Genomic DNA, 15696 nt, shown 5'->3' with positions numbered 1-15696 from the left:
TTAAAGGATTGTGTGACACTGAAGCCTGGAGTAATGTTGTTGAAAAATTCAACTTTAATTACAGATATAAATACAATTTTAATGTATATTAATAGCCTATAGAAAACATAGTTTTACATCGTAATATTATTTCAGTATTTTTGTTCAAATGAACACAGCCTTGATGTGCATAAGAAACTTCTTAAAAAAACATTAAAAATTGTACTTATATACAATGCTATATATAGAGCTTACATGTTGCATTGATTTTAAGCAGTCACAGTTGAGTTTTGTCAAGTTAAGACTGTGCTGCTTTCTATAGTATGCAGTCAGTGTCTAACATCTTTGACCTGTCCACTTCACTTTACAGCAGAGCTGACGTTATTTTTGTTGCATAGCAACTGTTAATATTTGTATTATGCATTAAGTGTTTTTATACAGTAATCCAACACTTGAGGTGGTGTAATGCTGTGAATATCGTCTCTGATCACGTAGACGTCAGCAGCTAGAAGTGGAACAGCATCAAGGACAAAATAATGTCACAACAATCAGAGACAAAAAACATCTTGGAAATCGTCACCTCGATGGTTTTATGATGTTTACAGACGTTGTACAGGAAGCGTTTCCGCCCGTCTAGTCTCAACATATTTGCTTGGTGTTTTGCCGGTCACTAGCGTTCCCACATGGTCTGAGTTAGTCATGGTCTGTGTGTGTGTTTATGTGCTGCTCCTTTGATTGCATCTGTCCAGATGTGTGTTGCCTTTTGAACTAGATGTCACAAGCACAACACAAACAAACCACACTCTGTTTGTGGAGCTTTGTCTCTGTAGGTGGGCTCTGGTCCATATCAGACCCATACTGGTCCCTGCTTGATATTAAAGTACCCAGGGTGAGACGCTGCGGCGGGAGGAGCAAAGGTTAGCGAGGCTGATTTCATGGAGAGGGGTTACAGCAAAGGTTGGAGGGCAGAGTGCTTGATTTGCTTGTCTTTAGTTTTAAGGCGCCCAGCGGATGGCCTGTTTCTCATTTCCTGTGAGATGTGCCGGGGGTGATGCTCTAATTTTCACTCTTTCTCCCTTATCTTTTCCCCCATTTGGTACATCTGTTCATGCTCAGATTTAGTGTTTGGGTTTTGATTTGTGATTTCTTTGCAGTCTGAAGTGTTTTGTCTGTGTTTCCTGTCTTAGTTTTCTTTAAAGTAACATTGAGTATAATGTACAGTGCCTTGCAAATGTATTCATACCCCTTCATTCTTTTCACATTTAGTTTTGTTGCAGCATTATGTTAAACTGCTTTAAATTAGTTTTTCCCCGCATCAGTTTACACTCCATACACCATAATAATGACAAAGCAAAAACCAGATTTGCTAATCTTATAAATGTATTAAAAATAAAAGCCTGAAATAAGTACATTGCATAAGTAACTCAGTCCATAGTTGAAGCACCTTTACAGCCTCAAGTCTTTTTGGGTCTGATGTGACCATCTTTGCACATCTGCATTTGGCAATTATCTGCCTCACCTTTTCACCTCTCCATCTCTGTCAGCTTGGATGGGGGCTGGCAGACATTTTCTAGAGTCTTAGTTGTTCCAGTCGTCTTCCATTATGGAGAATGCTTCTGTCAACCTTCAATGCAGCAGATTTGTTTCCGAACTCTTCCCTAGATCATCGCCTTAACGCAAGTCTGTCACTGAGCTCTACAGGCAGTTATCTTGGTTTTTGCTCTGATATGCATTTTCAGCTGTTAGACCTTTTCTGAGAGGTGTGTGCCTTTCTAAATCAGACTCATTCAAATGAATTTGCCACAGTTTAACTCCACTCCAAGTGTAGGAACATCTAGAAGCAATATGAATGCTCTGTAGATGAATGTTGAGTGTCCCAGAAAAGGGTATGAATACTTATGCAACTGGATCTTTTCAGTTTTTTTATTTCTAATAAATTTGCAAAGTTGTTACAAACCTGTTTTGTGCTTTGACATTATGGTGTATGAGATGTAGATTGATGTGGAAAAAAAAAAAGTAATTTAAAGCAGCAACAAAACAAAATGCAAGGCACTGTAAATACCATGGTATATGTTATAGTCGGTAGCATTTTCATGTGGTTCCACTATAGGACTTTTGTTAACTGTTCAATAGCAAGTTATTATTACATTGACATGTGACCCTGGAGCACAAAATCATTCTTAAGTAGCACGGGTATGTTTGTCGCAATAGCCAAAAATATATTGTATGGGTCAAAATTATTAAGTAAAGGTCATGTTCCATGAAGATATTTAGTACATTTTCTACCGTAAATGTATCAAAACTTAATTTTTGATTAGTAATATGCATTGCTAGCAACTTCATTTGGACTATTGTAAAGGTGATTTTCTCAATAATTAAATTTTTTGCATCCTCACATTCTAGGTTTTCAAATAGTTGTACCTTGTCCAAATATTGTCCTATCCTAACAAACCATACATCAATGGAAATCTTATTTATTTCTCTTTCAGATGTATGAACCTCAACTGGTTTTGTTGTCAAGGTTCACATATGAAATAACTAAACAAGTCGTTTAGTTAAACAGGTAGTTTGAGGTGACTGTACTGACCTGCGAATGATTTATTTTTCTGACTCAGATTCAAGTGATTCTTGAACACTCAGGGTTGAGCTGAAGCGATTGTCATGACGTCACAAGAGCTTTATTAATAGCAGGAAGCAGTGCTTGTTCCCACTCTTCAGCTGTAATTCACTAACAGTGTGATGTGAGCACTATGGCATTGCATTAAAAATGTTAACCTGCAGTTGAAAACCTGAAGAGTTTTTTTTACACAAATCATTTCAATTCTTAAGAAGCCATTTTAGCCTTGCATCAACTACGGATGAACATTAATTGTTATTTGAATTATCATTCAGTGGGTTAGGCTACTTAACCATTTATTACTTTGTCTTTGGAAGGCGGCTTTTGTCTTTCAAACACATTAAAATGCACACATTCACATTATTTCTTATATCCGTGTAAAGCAGGGATTCCCTTTTTTTCGTCAGCCGAACGTTTTCAACTAATATATTTACTTATTAACTAATACATAAGTACTTCTAAAATTTTAAGGTTATATGTTAATAATTAAGTAACACATTTGCATGTTGCACAATTTTCTGACATTGCTAAAAGGTCAGATTATATGACATTTTTATGATTTAATTAATTATTAGCTTTTTAATTTATTTTATTTAAACTCGCAAACCATTAAACTCTAAAAAAAATAATTAACTAATAGTTCATAAATAATTAACTAATAGTTAGTTGATTACGTTAATAATTGTCAACATTTTTTGTATTTCAAGTTTTCGAAAATGCTAGGTTTAAATATGCAAATGAGGCATTATTTAATGAAATATGCACTAAGTTGCATACATTTCTAGTACAAAAATCTAAACACTGGATGAAGTCAGTCTCAGAATTCTTGTTTAGTGTTTTTGACATATTAGAGTCAAATTTTTTACAGAGGGAATTTTCAACAATAAATTGTATAAAATCAAGCAAGTTATATATGAACAAATCTTTCTGTAAAAAGAAGACAGGAATTAAACTGTAAAGTTTGGTGTGTGTAAGTGCTTCTGAAGTGGAGATTTCTGGCTCAGTGTAGGTCAAAAAATACTCTTTTTAAAAAGATGTATTGTAATTGAAATCTATTGACACAAATAGATAAAGTGCTATAAAATAAATACTTAACAGTGTATTTTGGATGTTTTCTTTCCACTAGTCTGGAAAAACACTTTATGAAAAATCAAAAGGCCCAGGTGCATGAAAAAAAAAACTTTTTTCAAACAGCATTTTTTTGCCTGCAGTATATCCCCTTAAACAAGCAAACTAGTGACTGGAACAAAGGAAACAGCAACACAACAAATTAGAAGTCCATGAACATGAAACTGGAGCTCAGGCAGAAAGTTACAAAAATAGTGTGAACACCCATTATTACAGGGGCTAATATTATTTGTGTAGGCTTCAGTGATAAAACAAATGTTGCAGTTATTTTTTTTATTTTTTTTATTCTCTAGTTCATAAAATATTTTAGTATAATATGTGTTCCGCAGTGTGTAATTGACTGCCATAAAGGACAATTCATGGGAGTCTGTTTAGCAGGAACATCTGTAACCTTAATGGCCTGATTGTTCGGTGTTTCAAGAACAACTGTCTTTATGATTATGACTGCAAACACAAAGCATGACAAGACTTCATCAGTGAAGAAGACTGAAAACAGAAAGTGAATGATAGGGACCATCAATCATTAAGACGAATTGTGTCAAACCAACAAAGAAGTACTGCAGCAAAGTGACAGCAAACCTCAATTTTCACCTTGAAGACCCTGTTTCCACAAAAAACAGCAAACTTCACAAAGCCATCATCCATGAAAGTACTGCTAAAACTTTAAATCACAGACATTAATGCTAAAATATGAAAAGATATGGTCATTAGGAAACTATTAAGAATATGTAGACCTTAATAAGGAAGCATTGCCTATTTCCAAGGTGTTCACATTGTTTCGTTCAACCCATGTATATGGGTCAAAGACATTAAGATGTCCATGTCAAAAGAAATTTACAAAAGTGATTTTATGTCTATAGAAAGCACATTAAATGTAAGTAAAGTGTCTACTTTTAAGGTTTCGAATACGTTTTTGGAGAATAAAATGTTACAATTTGGTTGAAATAATGTTACATTGTCATTCAGTGTAACAATATTTATGTACAAATTCAAACAACATGTTTATTCTGACTTGTACATGTTAAAATATATAAAAGAATAAGGCAGTATATGAAATTTTATTGTGTTTTAAATGAGTAAAAAATTCTGACTGACAAATGGGCAAAACCTAGGATAGTGGCAAATTACTAAAAACAACTAATTATTATTTGGAGTGAAAGTAATTTGTCTTTTAATCTGTCACAAATTGATTTTTGATGTAAATATGCCTGACAAGATTGACACTGATTGACATTTAAGTGGGTGTCTTCTGTAAATTAGGGGAAAATGTATGATATTTATTCTTTGCTTAGAAAAACTAAAACAAAAATGCAATTAAATTAAACAGAAAACGTTTTCATATTTTTGGGAAAAACAACAATTTAAAGCAGTATTACTCTTTTATGCTTTTATGTTTTTTTTTTTTTTTTGTTTGTTTCATCTTTGACCCATATATGTTAATTACTTGCATTATAGTAATGAGAATTCAGGATGAAATGCGTTTAATTGACCATATTCACAATTACTTGCTTGTTCCAAGCCAGCTCAGTCATTTCCGGTCAGCTGTACTGTGCCCTAATAGGAGTGTACTTTGCTTGTTTTTTTTTTGTTTTTTTTATGTAATCCATTCACAATCAAAGAAAAGTTTTGTTTGTCTAAGAGGACTGAACATCCATGTATATCATTTCAAGAATGACAAACGGCAGTTTAAAAAAATTAATCGGCTAAAAATGCGCAAGTCATTGCTATGATTGTCCGTTATAACCGGACGAAACAAAAAAAGAAAAAAAGAGCTGTGCATTAAATGATTCAGACTAAATTCAGAGTAACAAAAACTACAGCAGGAACAAGTTTGTGTTGGTTAAATATAGCTATTTAATAGCTTTTGTAGTTTAAAATAAAGCTTAAAAGACGTAGTTATTAAATTATATAAAATATTCATATTGAGTGCATTATTTAATTCTTACACCGTTAATATTTAACATTTAATTTGTAGTGAACTATATATATATAAGTATTTAAATAATTCTCCCTTATAGGCTGTTTGTGTCTGAACTTTATTTATTTATTTATTTTAATGACTTTCTGCACTTGCTGTACTATATACTTCAGTGCAGCAAAAGTACTGCAATTTATTATACTAGTAATTTTATAATAAATCAAATAGCAAGACGTCTTAAAAAAAAACTAGGGATTTGAAACGGCTGCTGCAGCCAATGATTGATCCTCTGCTGCCATCTTCTGGTTATATGGGTCATTTTCATCTTAAAAAAAAGACGTTGTTTTCCGTGAAAAGACATTTTTTTTCCATGTCGTCTTTATGAATGAAAAGTGAATCTTTGAGGTGTATTTTATTGCACAGCTGTAGAGTTGAAAAATAAGAAAGGCTTTAAAATATTACACGATTTTAAAAATGCATTCAAGAATACGATTGAGATGTCCTTTAAGAGAAGTATCGCTAGCTAACGTTAAACAAGTTAGGATAGAGTTTAGCTGTCAGCTTTTAAATGTACAACTATGCAGGATCTCTTCTGGGATTACGGCTCGGCATTTAAATGATATGTTGTTAAATAATATATAACTGATTGTTCATGCCGCTATCATTATTTACGATGTTGCAATTATTATTTTTCTCAGTTTCTAATAAGAACGAGGCAGTAGAGGAGTCTCAAGAGTGTGTGTATACATAGCACATATAAAGTGAGCTTCAGTGTAAGTTTATGAGTTGGCTTATCATTATGCAGAAGTTCTGAAGAACGCTCAATTCTCATGAAAATAGTGTCACGATCTTAATGGTCTTTAAATAAGGCTCGCTTTGTCTAAGCCAAACATCCTTTCTTATTGTTTCTATTGATTTTGCATTGAAATATGGCATTTCTTGGTCGATTCGCCCAAATGTCATTCCAGCTTTGCCGGACAGCCGCAGTACTGAAAAATCAATAGTTTTTTCATGTGCTAGTCCGAAGACAAATGTCTCCCGTCTTTCCTTTAGACAAGAGCAGTCAGAACATATAAAAGTGGGACGAGCGAGACATGTTGATGTTTGGTTTGAGTTTTGGCTGTATGAGTCTGGGTGTGTTGGAGAGAAGCGTTCTGACCTCGACTCACAGGCCGCTGCGGTAAAACCCAAGCCGATTTTGTGAGATTTGAAGTGTAGGAGTATGTATTTGTGAGTGGGCGCCTGTGTGTGTGTGTGTGTATGAAAAGGCAACATTGGATGCAGAAAACTCACGGTGAAGTGTTGTTCTCCCCGGTGGAGCTTGAGTTCCTCCCCCAGTGTGCTGGTCTGATTTAACCGTGCTGATTTGCCCTGCAGCGTAACGTTACTCAATAACAGGCAGAGAATGCGCTCACATTGCTCAGAGAGGCAGAGATGTGTGTGTGTGTGTGTGTGTGTGTGTGTGTGTGTGTGTGTGTGTGTGTGTGTGTGTGTGTGTGTGTGTGTGTGTGTGTGTGTGTGTGGCTTCATCAATAATCACTGCATGTTGAACTCGTTTTCAACCTTTTCTTGAAAAACAGACACGGTTGCTGACCCTCGCTGCTGTTTGTGTTTGCGTCTGCAGCTGTTGGCGTACGGAGGCCGTCTGGTGTACTCGCTCTCTTATGACACAGAAAGCAAAGACGAACCTGTTCGCATCTTCAGCGCTCCTGATGTCATCATAGAGGTACGTCTGCACAATCGCAAACACGTCCACGTCGAGTTTGATAGAATCAAGGCGAATAAACGGTTTCTTTTAACTCTGCTGTTGGGATTCATTGTGAAACATGCAGGCGGACTCTCTCAACCTTTAGGCCTTGAAATGAAAGAGTTTTTCTCGGCAACAGTTTAATTGAAAACTGTTTTTTGAAATCATCCCACGACTTTCACTTGACCTCCGAATGCCAGTCAAAAGTTCACAAGCAGGTTTTAAATTTTCCAAATGGTTTTCCTCAGCACAAATTTGACTGTGGAGAGATCAGTCAGAAAGTGAAGTTGTGCTTTGACAATTCATTTATTAATTAATTTTTTTTTTTTTTTTATCAGGGGTGATGCACATTAATATAACAAAAATCATTGTAAAATGATTCCCAGAATTGCACATATTTATCTGTATTCCAAGGGCATGTTAATGAATGAATGAATTAATGAAATTCCTAGAAATGTTCACAATTTTGATTTTACTTTGTATTTATTTATTTATGAATGAATGAATGAATGAATGAACGAACAAATAAAATCCCTAGAACTGTTCACAATTTTGATTTTACTTAATTTATATTTATATGAATGAATGAATGAATGAATTTCCTAGAGAAGTTCACAATTTTTATTTGACTTTTTATTTGTTTATGAATGAATGAAATCCCTAGAAATGTTTACAATTTAGATTTTATTTTATTTATTTATGAATGAATGAATAACATCCCTAGAAATGTAAAAAAAATTATTTGACTTTTTATTTATTTATTTATTTAATTAATTAATTATTTAGATCACTAGAAATGTTCAAAATTATTATTTGTCTTTTTATTTATTTGTTTATTTATGAATTAATTAAATCCATAGAAATGTTCACAATTTTTGACTTTTTTTTAATTTATTTATTTATTAGATCACTAGAAATGCTCACAATTTTTATTTGACTTTTAATTATTTATGTACAAATAAATAAAATCCCTAGAAATTGTCACAATTTTAAATTGACTTTTTATTTATTTGATTGATTGATTTAATTTATATTTATTTATTAGATCAGTAGAAATGTTCACAATTTTGATTTGATTTATTTATGAATAAATGGCTTTTTATATATTTTATTTCTATTGAGAGTCTATTCCAGTCATTATTTTTTTTTAAAAGATAAATGGTAACTGGCTAACTTTAAGTTTTATTAGCTTTTCTTGCTATCCTTCCTGATATCTGCACTCAAATTCATTAAGAATCTTAAAAAGCAACAAATCAGCTAATTTTAACACATGTTCCCAGCTTCAAAATGAACACATAAACTCAAATACCACAATAATAGAATTTATTTACCTTTTTTTTAACAGGCTTGAGAATAGATTTGCATGTTTGTGAAAGAAATTGAATTTCATTGTATTAACCACATTCTTCACCTTTAAAAGAAGGCAGAGAATCAATTATTATTCCTAAATATTTCAATTCATTTCTGTCATTGGACATACACTTCTGCTTTAACATCAGACTTTACCCTTTTTGTAAAAATCATGCTTACAGTTTTCTTGACATCCTGATCCAAAGATTTTATAGAAGTGAACATGAGCAGGTGACTTTAGGATTGTCCCAAGGGTTGCTGTTGTAAATTAGAGTTAAAGCTGCTCATAACCTCACAATATTTCTGCTGTCCTTGTGTTCTTTGTATCGTGGTGAACTTACTGTATACCTGCAGCTGCTTGGCCACATAATTGCTGCTTGAAGCTTTATTTTTAATTTAGCTTTTTACTTAAAAAAATGAAAACCAAAACATTACAAAGCATACATATGCTGTTTGCTGAAATGTTCATAATATGTGCTATAACCTTGAGTAGAAATGCCCAGAGGAAAGGGCCAAAACCATAGCATCCACAAATTGGACGTCATTTCTGCAAAAAAACAACAAACCAAAAATTCTCAAATGTACTGAATCAAATTGCCAATAGCATAGATGCATTTATGTCCTAACATAAAAGATGGCTTCACAGTAGAGGTGTGCAAAATGTAAAAAATGTAAAATGTCTCCATGATCTGGGGCCGGATTCACAAACATAAATTAAATTTCTTAAGATAAATTCTAAGAAGTAATAATCATAAGCATGCACAAAGATTATGGCCAAAGATTATGTTGTATTTATATGTTAAATAAAATGAAAAAATGTTTTTTTTAAATCTTCCTATCTGACTGTTTTTTGTAGAGTTGCTACTGAGTTTTGACGACAGCAAAAAGTAGGGTCATACATGGGCTAATCATGACCAGTCATTGTTTACATTATCAGTCATCGCTGTCACTTCAGAGAACTCCTGCTCATCTCTATTAATAGTCCTAATATGTATTATATGTAGCTAGTAGTGTTGCGATGCTTAAATATAACAGTTAATTTAAAATAACCCAAAAAAATTCATTAAATAATTCTTACTATTTAGGATTTAAGACAAGTCTGTGGCTATCCTAACTTCAAGAAGTTATTTACGATGGTTTTGGAAGATTCTTTTCAAGAATTCGAATTTTTTTTAGTTTTTGTCTTTAGTAAAAAGATAAGAATATTCTTAAGATGAATTTTTGGGAATACAAAATATTCTTTACTTTTTTCTTATTTTAGAAAATAAGAAGAAAATGGCAGTTAATAAGAAATTTCTTCTTATGTTTCGTGAATCTGGCCCCTGCTTTTGAACAAATATCTTAGTATGGTGCTACAGTGTGCCTCCGTCTTAATATACTGTACTGTAAAAAAGCTTTAAAGCCTTGCTGGTTAAAGAACGTTATTTCGTCCACGCGCTTCATAAGAGCATACAACTAGTTTTGGGAATCGATTCCAAAAAGAATGGCATTAGGAATCAAGAGCCGATTCCAAAGATTGAAATTGATCCCATCAAGGGGCATTTTCAGTTCTACGAAACTTATATATGGGTGCCTCTCAAATGGAAGGCTGCCTCCCATGAAGTCTGCATTTCTCAGCTGTTAGTCATCAAACGTCGATTCACGAAAATAAACTGTATGAAAATGAGTCATTACTGAGCTCATCTGAGTTTGAGGATGCAGCCTTCCGTTTGAGAAGCACTCATTAATTTGCCTCTTGCTCATTAATAGTTATTAGAAGTCTGATTCATTTCCAGGAAAAGGTTTGTTCGGATAGATCATTTTAATGAGCCAGTTCAAAAAACGATTCAGAAGTTATTTTACTGAGAAACCGGCTCATGTTGTCCTTGTTCACAATTTTGAGCACTGCACAACAGAATAGATCATGACGTGATCGAGGGTCTTGATCTTATTCACCTCTTAAATAAATGCTATTTTTAACCTTTCTATGAGCCAATGAAAATTCTGAAGAAAAGAGCACATATTATGTCTAAAGTGAAAGTAAACAGTTCAGAGAAAAACGGATGTGCGCCTATATATTTATTAGATGCGTGCAACTCTTAAAGTGATAGAACTATACATGCCGCTTCTATTATTATTTTGCTTTGCTTGTGCTAAACACAGAAGAATATATTTTGAAGAATGTGGATAACAGTAGCTGGTCCCCACTGACTTTCATAGTGGGAAAAAATAAATAAAACATGGAAGTAACTGGAGACCAGAAACTGTTTAGTTACCCATATTATTCCCAAATAAGTTTTATGTTCAACGTGTTTTCTGTTTAAAAAAAAAACATATTTTTTTAATCTTTAAAAGTAATATCCCCTTTTTAAAATCAGCTCATTCTCAGCTTCTTGTGGGTGTGGCGACACACAGACAGAGGCCCCTCCCACGATAGTTGATTGACACGAGTGCCTCACCTTAGCCCCGCCCTCACCGAGCCAAAACAGTCCGACTCCGATCGCCATTGTGTGACTCAGGTGCAGAGGAAACAAGAATGTCACTGATTGAGCGATTGAGGTGTTCTGTTATTGGGTGTAATCATAAACACAAACTTAAAAAAAAAAGGATGTAATCATGAACACAGCGGTCATCATTCACTCCTGATATCTGAGCCACTGAAGAAGCAGAGGATTAACGCTACTTTCGTTTTTGTAAGGAAAGCACGATCTCGATCTACATATGCGTCTATGTTCGTGCAAATAATTCGTGATGCAGCTTCACCCACAGCAGAAGTGAGTATGAGGGGTTTTTATGCATCTTTGCAAATGGCCTTTCTTGATAATGTCCTAGTTAGCACAGTTTCACAGCTAAACGTGGCTAAATGCGACCAAAGTAAACATTACAGCTCATCATCCCACTGCAGAGAGGGGCGGGGCGAGCAGAGCTCATTAGCATTTAAAGGGACATGCAACAGAATAGCTCGCTCTAAAAAGGGCTGATTTTGACAAGGTAAAAAGTGTTTTTTACACTACCATTGAGAATTTTGAACCAACTCATTTACACCCTAAAGAATCATATCAGCTTGTGGAAAATGGACATCTGATGACCCCTTTAATAAGACTCAGTGTATAATTTATGTATATAGTGTTCTATTTTTATATTTGTTAATTCACTTTCTTGAATGCTACTGCTAAATACACCTACTGTACCTGAAAATGTGTTTTATTTGTATATTTGGTGTATTTGTAACTTATAGCCTATCTTTGTTCTTATTTTTTAAGAACTAAGATTAAAAAATTACAAATATTTTTTATCTAAGCCCAATTTGGCCTAAACATCTGCCATATGCCCCAATAGTAAAACCAATATGACAAAGAATCATGATAAAATGATTGTGATATTTTTGAAAAAATATATATTTTTGCCATATCGCCTACCTCTACATTACAGTATTTAATTTGGGATTTGGATGCTTTGAAATGCGGCATATGAGAGTCTGATCCACGGGGTTTGTGCTCTGCCAGTGTGTTGGAGGCTAAATGACCTCACCTTTACCCAGAGATCCCATTACCTGAGCCATTCACTGACACCTCGCCTCATCTGCCCCGCCGTGTGTCTCAGAGCACAGCGTGACCGTCTCGGTTTGCTCCAGAATGGGTCAGAATTATAGTGTAGATGTGCAGCTGTTTATGTCTGCGAGTGTGTTTGTTTGTGAGTCTGAATGCGTGTGTTTGTGGGGTCGCGCAGCTGTGTTTATGTTTGCGCGGGCCTTTTCACAAGCTCACAGGAGCGTTTACGTCTGCGTGTGTAAAAGCACATTTTAATCTGCATTCACATACCTGTTTGTGTAATTTGTGTCTGCTTAGCTCAGCGGACGCACAGCGTTTTCTGCTTTATTTAGTCTCGGCAGAAAAGCACTCTACTAATATTTGGTTTATTCATGTTGTGTTAAAGGATTTTTTAGTCTCAGACTTTTCTGCTTATCAAGACTGTGTTTATTAGATTAAAATAAAGGGAAATTGTAATATTGTAAAATATTATTGCAATTAAATTTTTTGTTTTTCTATTGCATTATACTGTGATGCAAAGCTGAATTTTCAGCATCATTACTCCAGTGTTCAGTGTCATAAGATCCTTCAGAAATCATTCTAATATACTAATTTATTATCAATGTTGGAAACAGTGTTGCTTAATATTTGTTTTGGAACCTGTGATACCTTTTTCAGCATTCTTTGATGAATAAAATGTTAAAAAGAACAGCATTTATTTAAAATATAAATCTTTTGTAACAATATACACTACTGTTCGGTTTGGGTTTGGGTTCAGTATTTTTCTTTGTTTGAAAGAAATAGATGCTTTTATTCAGCAAGGATGTGTTAAATTGATCAAAAGTGATAGTAAAGACTTGTATTGTTAGAAAAGATTTATATTTTGAATAAATGCTGTTCTTTTTAACTTTTTATTTATCAAAGAAGCCTGAAAAAGTATCATAGATTCCAAAATATATATATATATATATATATATATTAAGCAGCACAACTGTTAACAACATTGATAATAAAAGTAATAAATCAGTATATTAGAATGATTTCTGAAGGATCATGAGACACTGAAGACTGGAGTAATGGCTCATGAAAATTAAGCTTTACATCACAGAAACAATAAACTAAACTAAACTTGTTTTGTTTCAGCTATTTGCCAAGGCAACATTTCTCATTTTCAGTTATTTTGCCTTAAAGTGCATGCATAACTAAAACTAAATACTAAAAGAAAATCCTTCTGAATATGGCCAAAAATATTATATTAATAAAACTAAAGTAACACTGGTTCAAATATTAATTTATTTGAAACTGTAATGAAATGTTAGGGTGAAAGACAAAAGCGATTAAGCATAATAACAATTAATGTAATACTGCTTTAAATTGTTGTTGCCCCCCCCCCACCCCTCCACAAAAAAATCAAGTTCTCTGTTTAATTAAATTACATTTTTGTTTTTGTTTTTCAGAGCAAAAAATAAATATACATTTCCCCCTCATTTACAGAAGACACCCATTAAAATGTAATTCAGTGTATCAATCTTGTCAAAAATATTACTTTATTTTACCCAAAATAATTTGTTGTAATTCTACATTTTTTTATTTGCCACTATCCTAGGTTTTGCCTATTTGTCAGTAAATATTTTACTCAAAACACAATAAAATTGTATATGCTCCTATTATTTTGTATATTTTAATATGTAAAAGTCAGAATAAGCATGCTGTTTGAATTTTTACATAAATATTATGTTTTTGTACACTAAATGACAATCTAACATTATTTCAACCAAATTTGACATTTTATTCTCCAAAAAAATTATTTGAAACCTTAAAAGTAGACACTTTACTTACATTTAATGCACTGTAAAATGTTTTCACCAGATTCAACTTAAAAACTTAAGCTCAGCAGCTGCCTTACGTTTTTAAGTTGAAACTGGTAAAAACTTTTTACAGTGTGTGCTTTGGATATAAAATCACTTTTTTGACATGGACATCTTAACATCTTTGACCCATAAATAATTTTTTTTTTTGACCATTTTAGTCAGATCATATAATGACCAACAGGATAAATGAATTAATGAGTAGATAAAATGAAAAGTTATCGCTGTAGAGTATTTCAGCAGTTGTGTCACTTGTGTCTATTTTTATTTCTCTGAAGGAATTTTAAGAGAAACATCAAAAAAGCTCCATTAGGTCTCTTGAGCACTGAAAGAGCGACCAATTTTCCTCTGGGAAATCCTGTCTTGTTATTTTACTGCATGCAATAAACCTGTGTGTGTGTGTGTGTGTGTGTGTGTGAGAGAGAGAGAGACAGAAACACACGCTTTAAGTTTCTATGCTGACATTGTGATAATCTTCCGTCCTTTGTAGATCTGAAAGCTGTTAGTGTGAAGTGAGGATGCGTGTGTGTGTGTGTGTGTGTGTGTGTGTGTGTGTGTGTGTGTGTGTGTGTGTGTGTGTGTGTGTGTGTGTGTGTGTGTGTGTGTGTGTGTGTGTGTGTGTGTGTGTGTGTGTTTGCATGTGTGTGCGTGCTCCTGTGTGTATGACAGGTAATTATTGTTCGTTAAGCCCTGTTTTGCATGTGCATACCTCATTAACTCTGTGCAAATAGAGAGTCCAGCTCCCATAAATCCTCAATCTTCTAGCGGTGTGTGTGTGTGTGTGTGTGTGTGTGTGTGTGTGTGTGTGTTTGTGCATGTGCATGTCAATAAAGCCTGCTTTTCCCAGCAGTCAGTGTGGTGCTGGTAAATAAACGAGCTGAATGAATCGCATCCCATAATGCTCTAGGATGAGTGTGCTCACAATGTCAGAGTGGAGATATATGGGTTACCTGTTATTGCATCAATGCACACACACACACACACACACACACTTGCATAATTCTTCACAATTTATTAAACATTATTTCCTGAAAATATTCCTCCTTCCATCAAAACAATCTCTCATTCTTTATATGCACATCACATGCCTCTTCATAAATCACCCTATTCTCCACCCTCACACACGCACTGTACTGAGCTACCTAAATGAAGACATACCATTTTACTGTTACTTTTTTGTTAATATATTTATATTGACTACCCCTAATGGAATAAAAAAATAGACTTTTTTAGAATTTAAAAACATAATTTTGTGAGTGTGTGTGTATACACTGCCTCTCAAAAGATTTGTAATGCTTTTTAAATGAGACTTTTCTGCTCATCAAGCTGCATTTATTTGATAAAAAAAATACAAAAAAAATTTATATTGTAAAATATTATTGCAATTTACAATAGTGGTTTTATATCTCATTATATAAATCACATTATAAATCTCATTATAACTCATTGTATACTTTAAAATATAATTTATTCCTGTGATGCAAAGCTGAATTTTCAGCATCATTACTCCAGTCTTCAGTGTCACATGATCCTTCAGAAATCATTCTAATATGCTGATTTATTATCAATGTTGGAAACAG

At 33.6% G+C, this 15696-nt stretch overlaps 1 protein-coding gene across 1 annotated transcript in view; it reads left to right on the top strand.

Moving 5' to 3' along the window:
- Positions 1-15696, top strand: part of LOC141283312 (laminin subunit alpha-2-like) — a 194633-nt gene that overhangs the window by 55973 nt on the left and 122964 nt on the right. The window contains exon 13 of the mRNA XM_073816596.1: positions 7267-7403. Coding sequence (XP_073672697.1) covers positions 7267-7403 — 137 coding nt within the window. The remainder of the gene's footprint in view (positions 1-7266; positions 7404-15696) is intronic.

This window comes from Garra rufa, chromosome 13 (genome assembly GCF_049309525.1).
Source record: "Garra rufa chromosome 13, GarRuf1.0, whole genome shotgun sequence".
Lineage (NCBI taxonomy): Eukaryota > Metazoa > Chordata > Actinopteri > Cypriniformes > Cyprinidae > Garra > Garra rufa.
The sequence above is the reverse complement of the archived record's forward strand: the minus strand, read 5'-3'. Positions and strand labels throughout refer to the sequence as shown.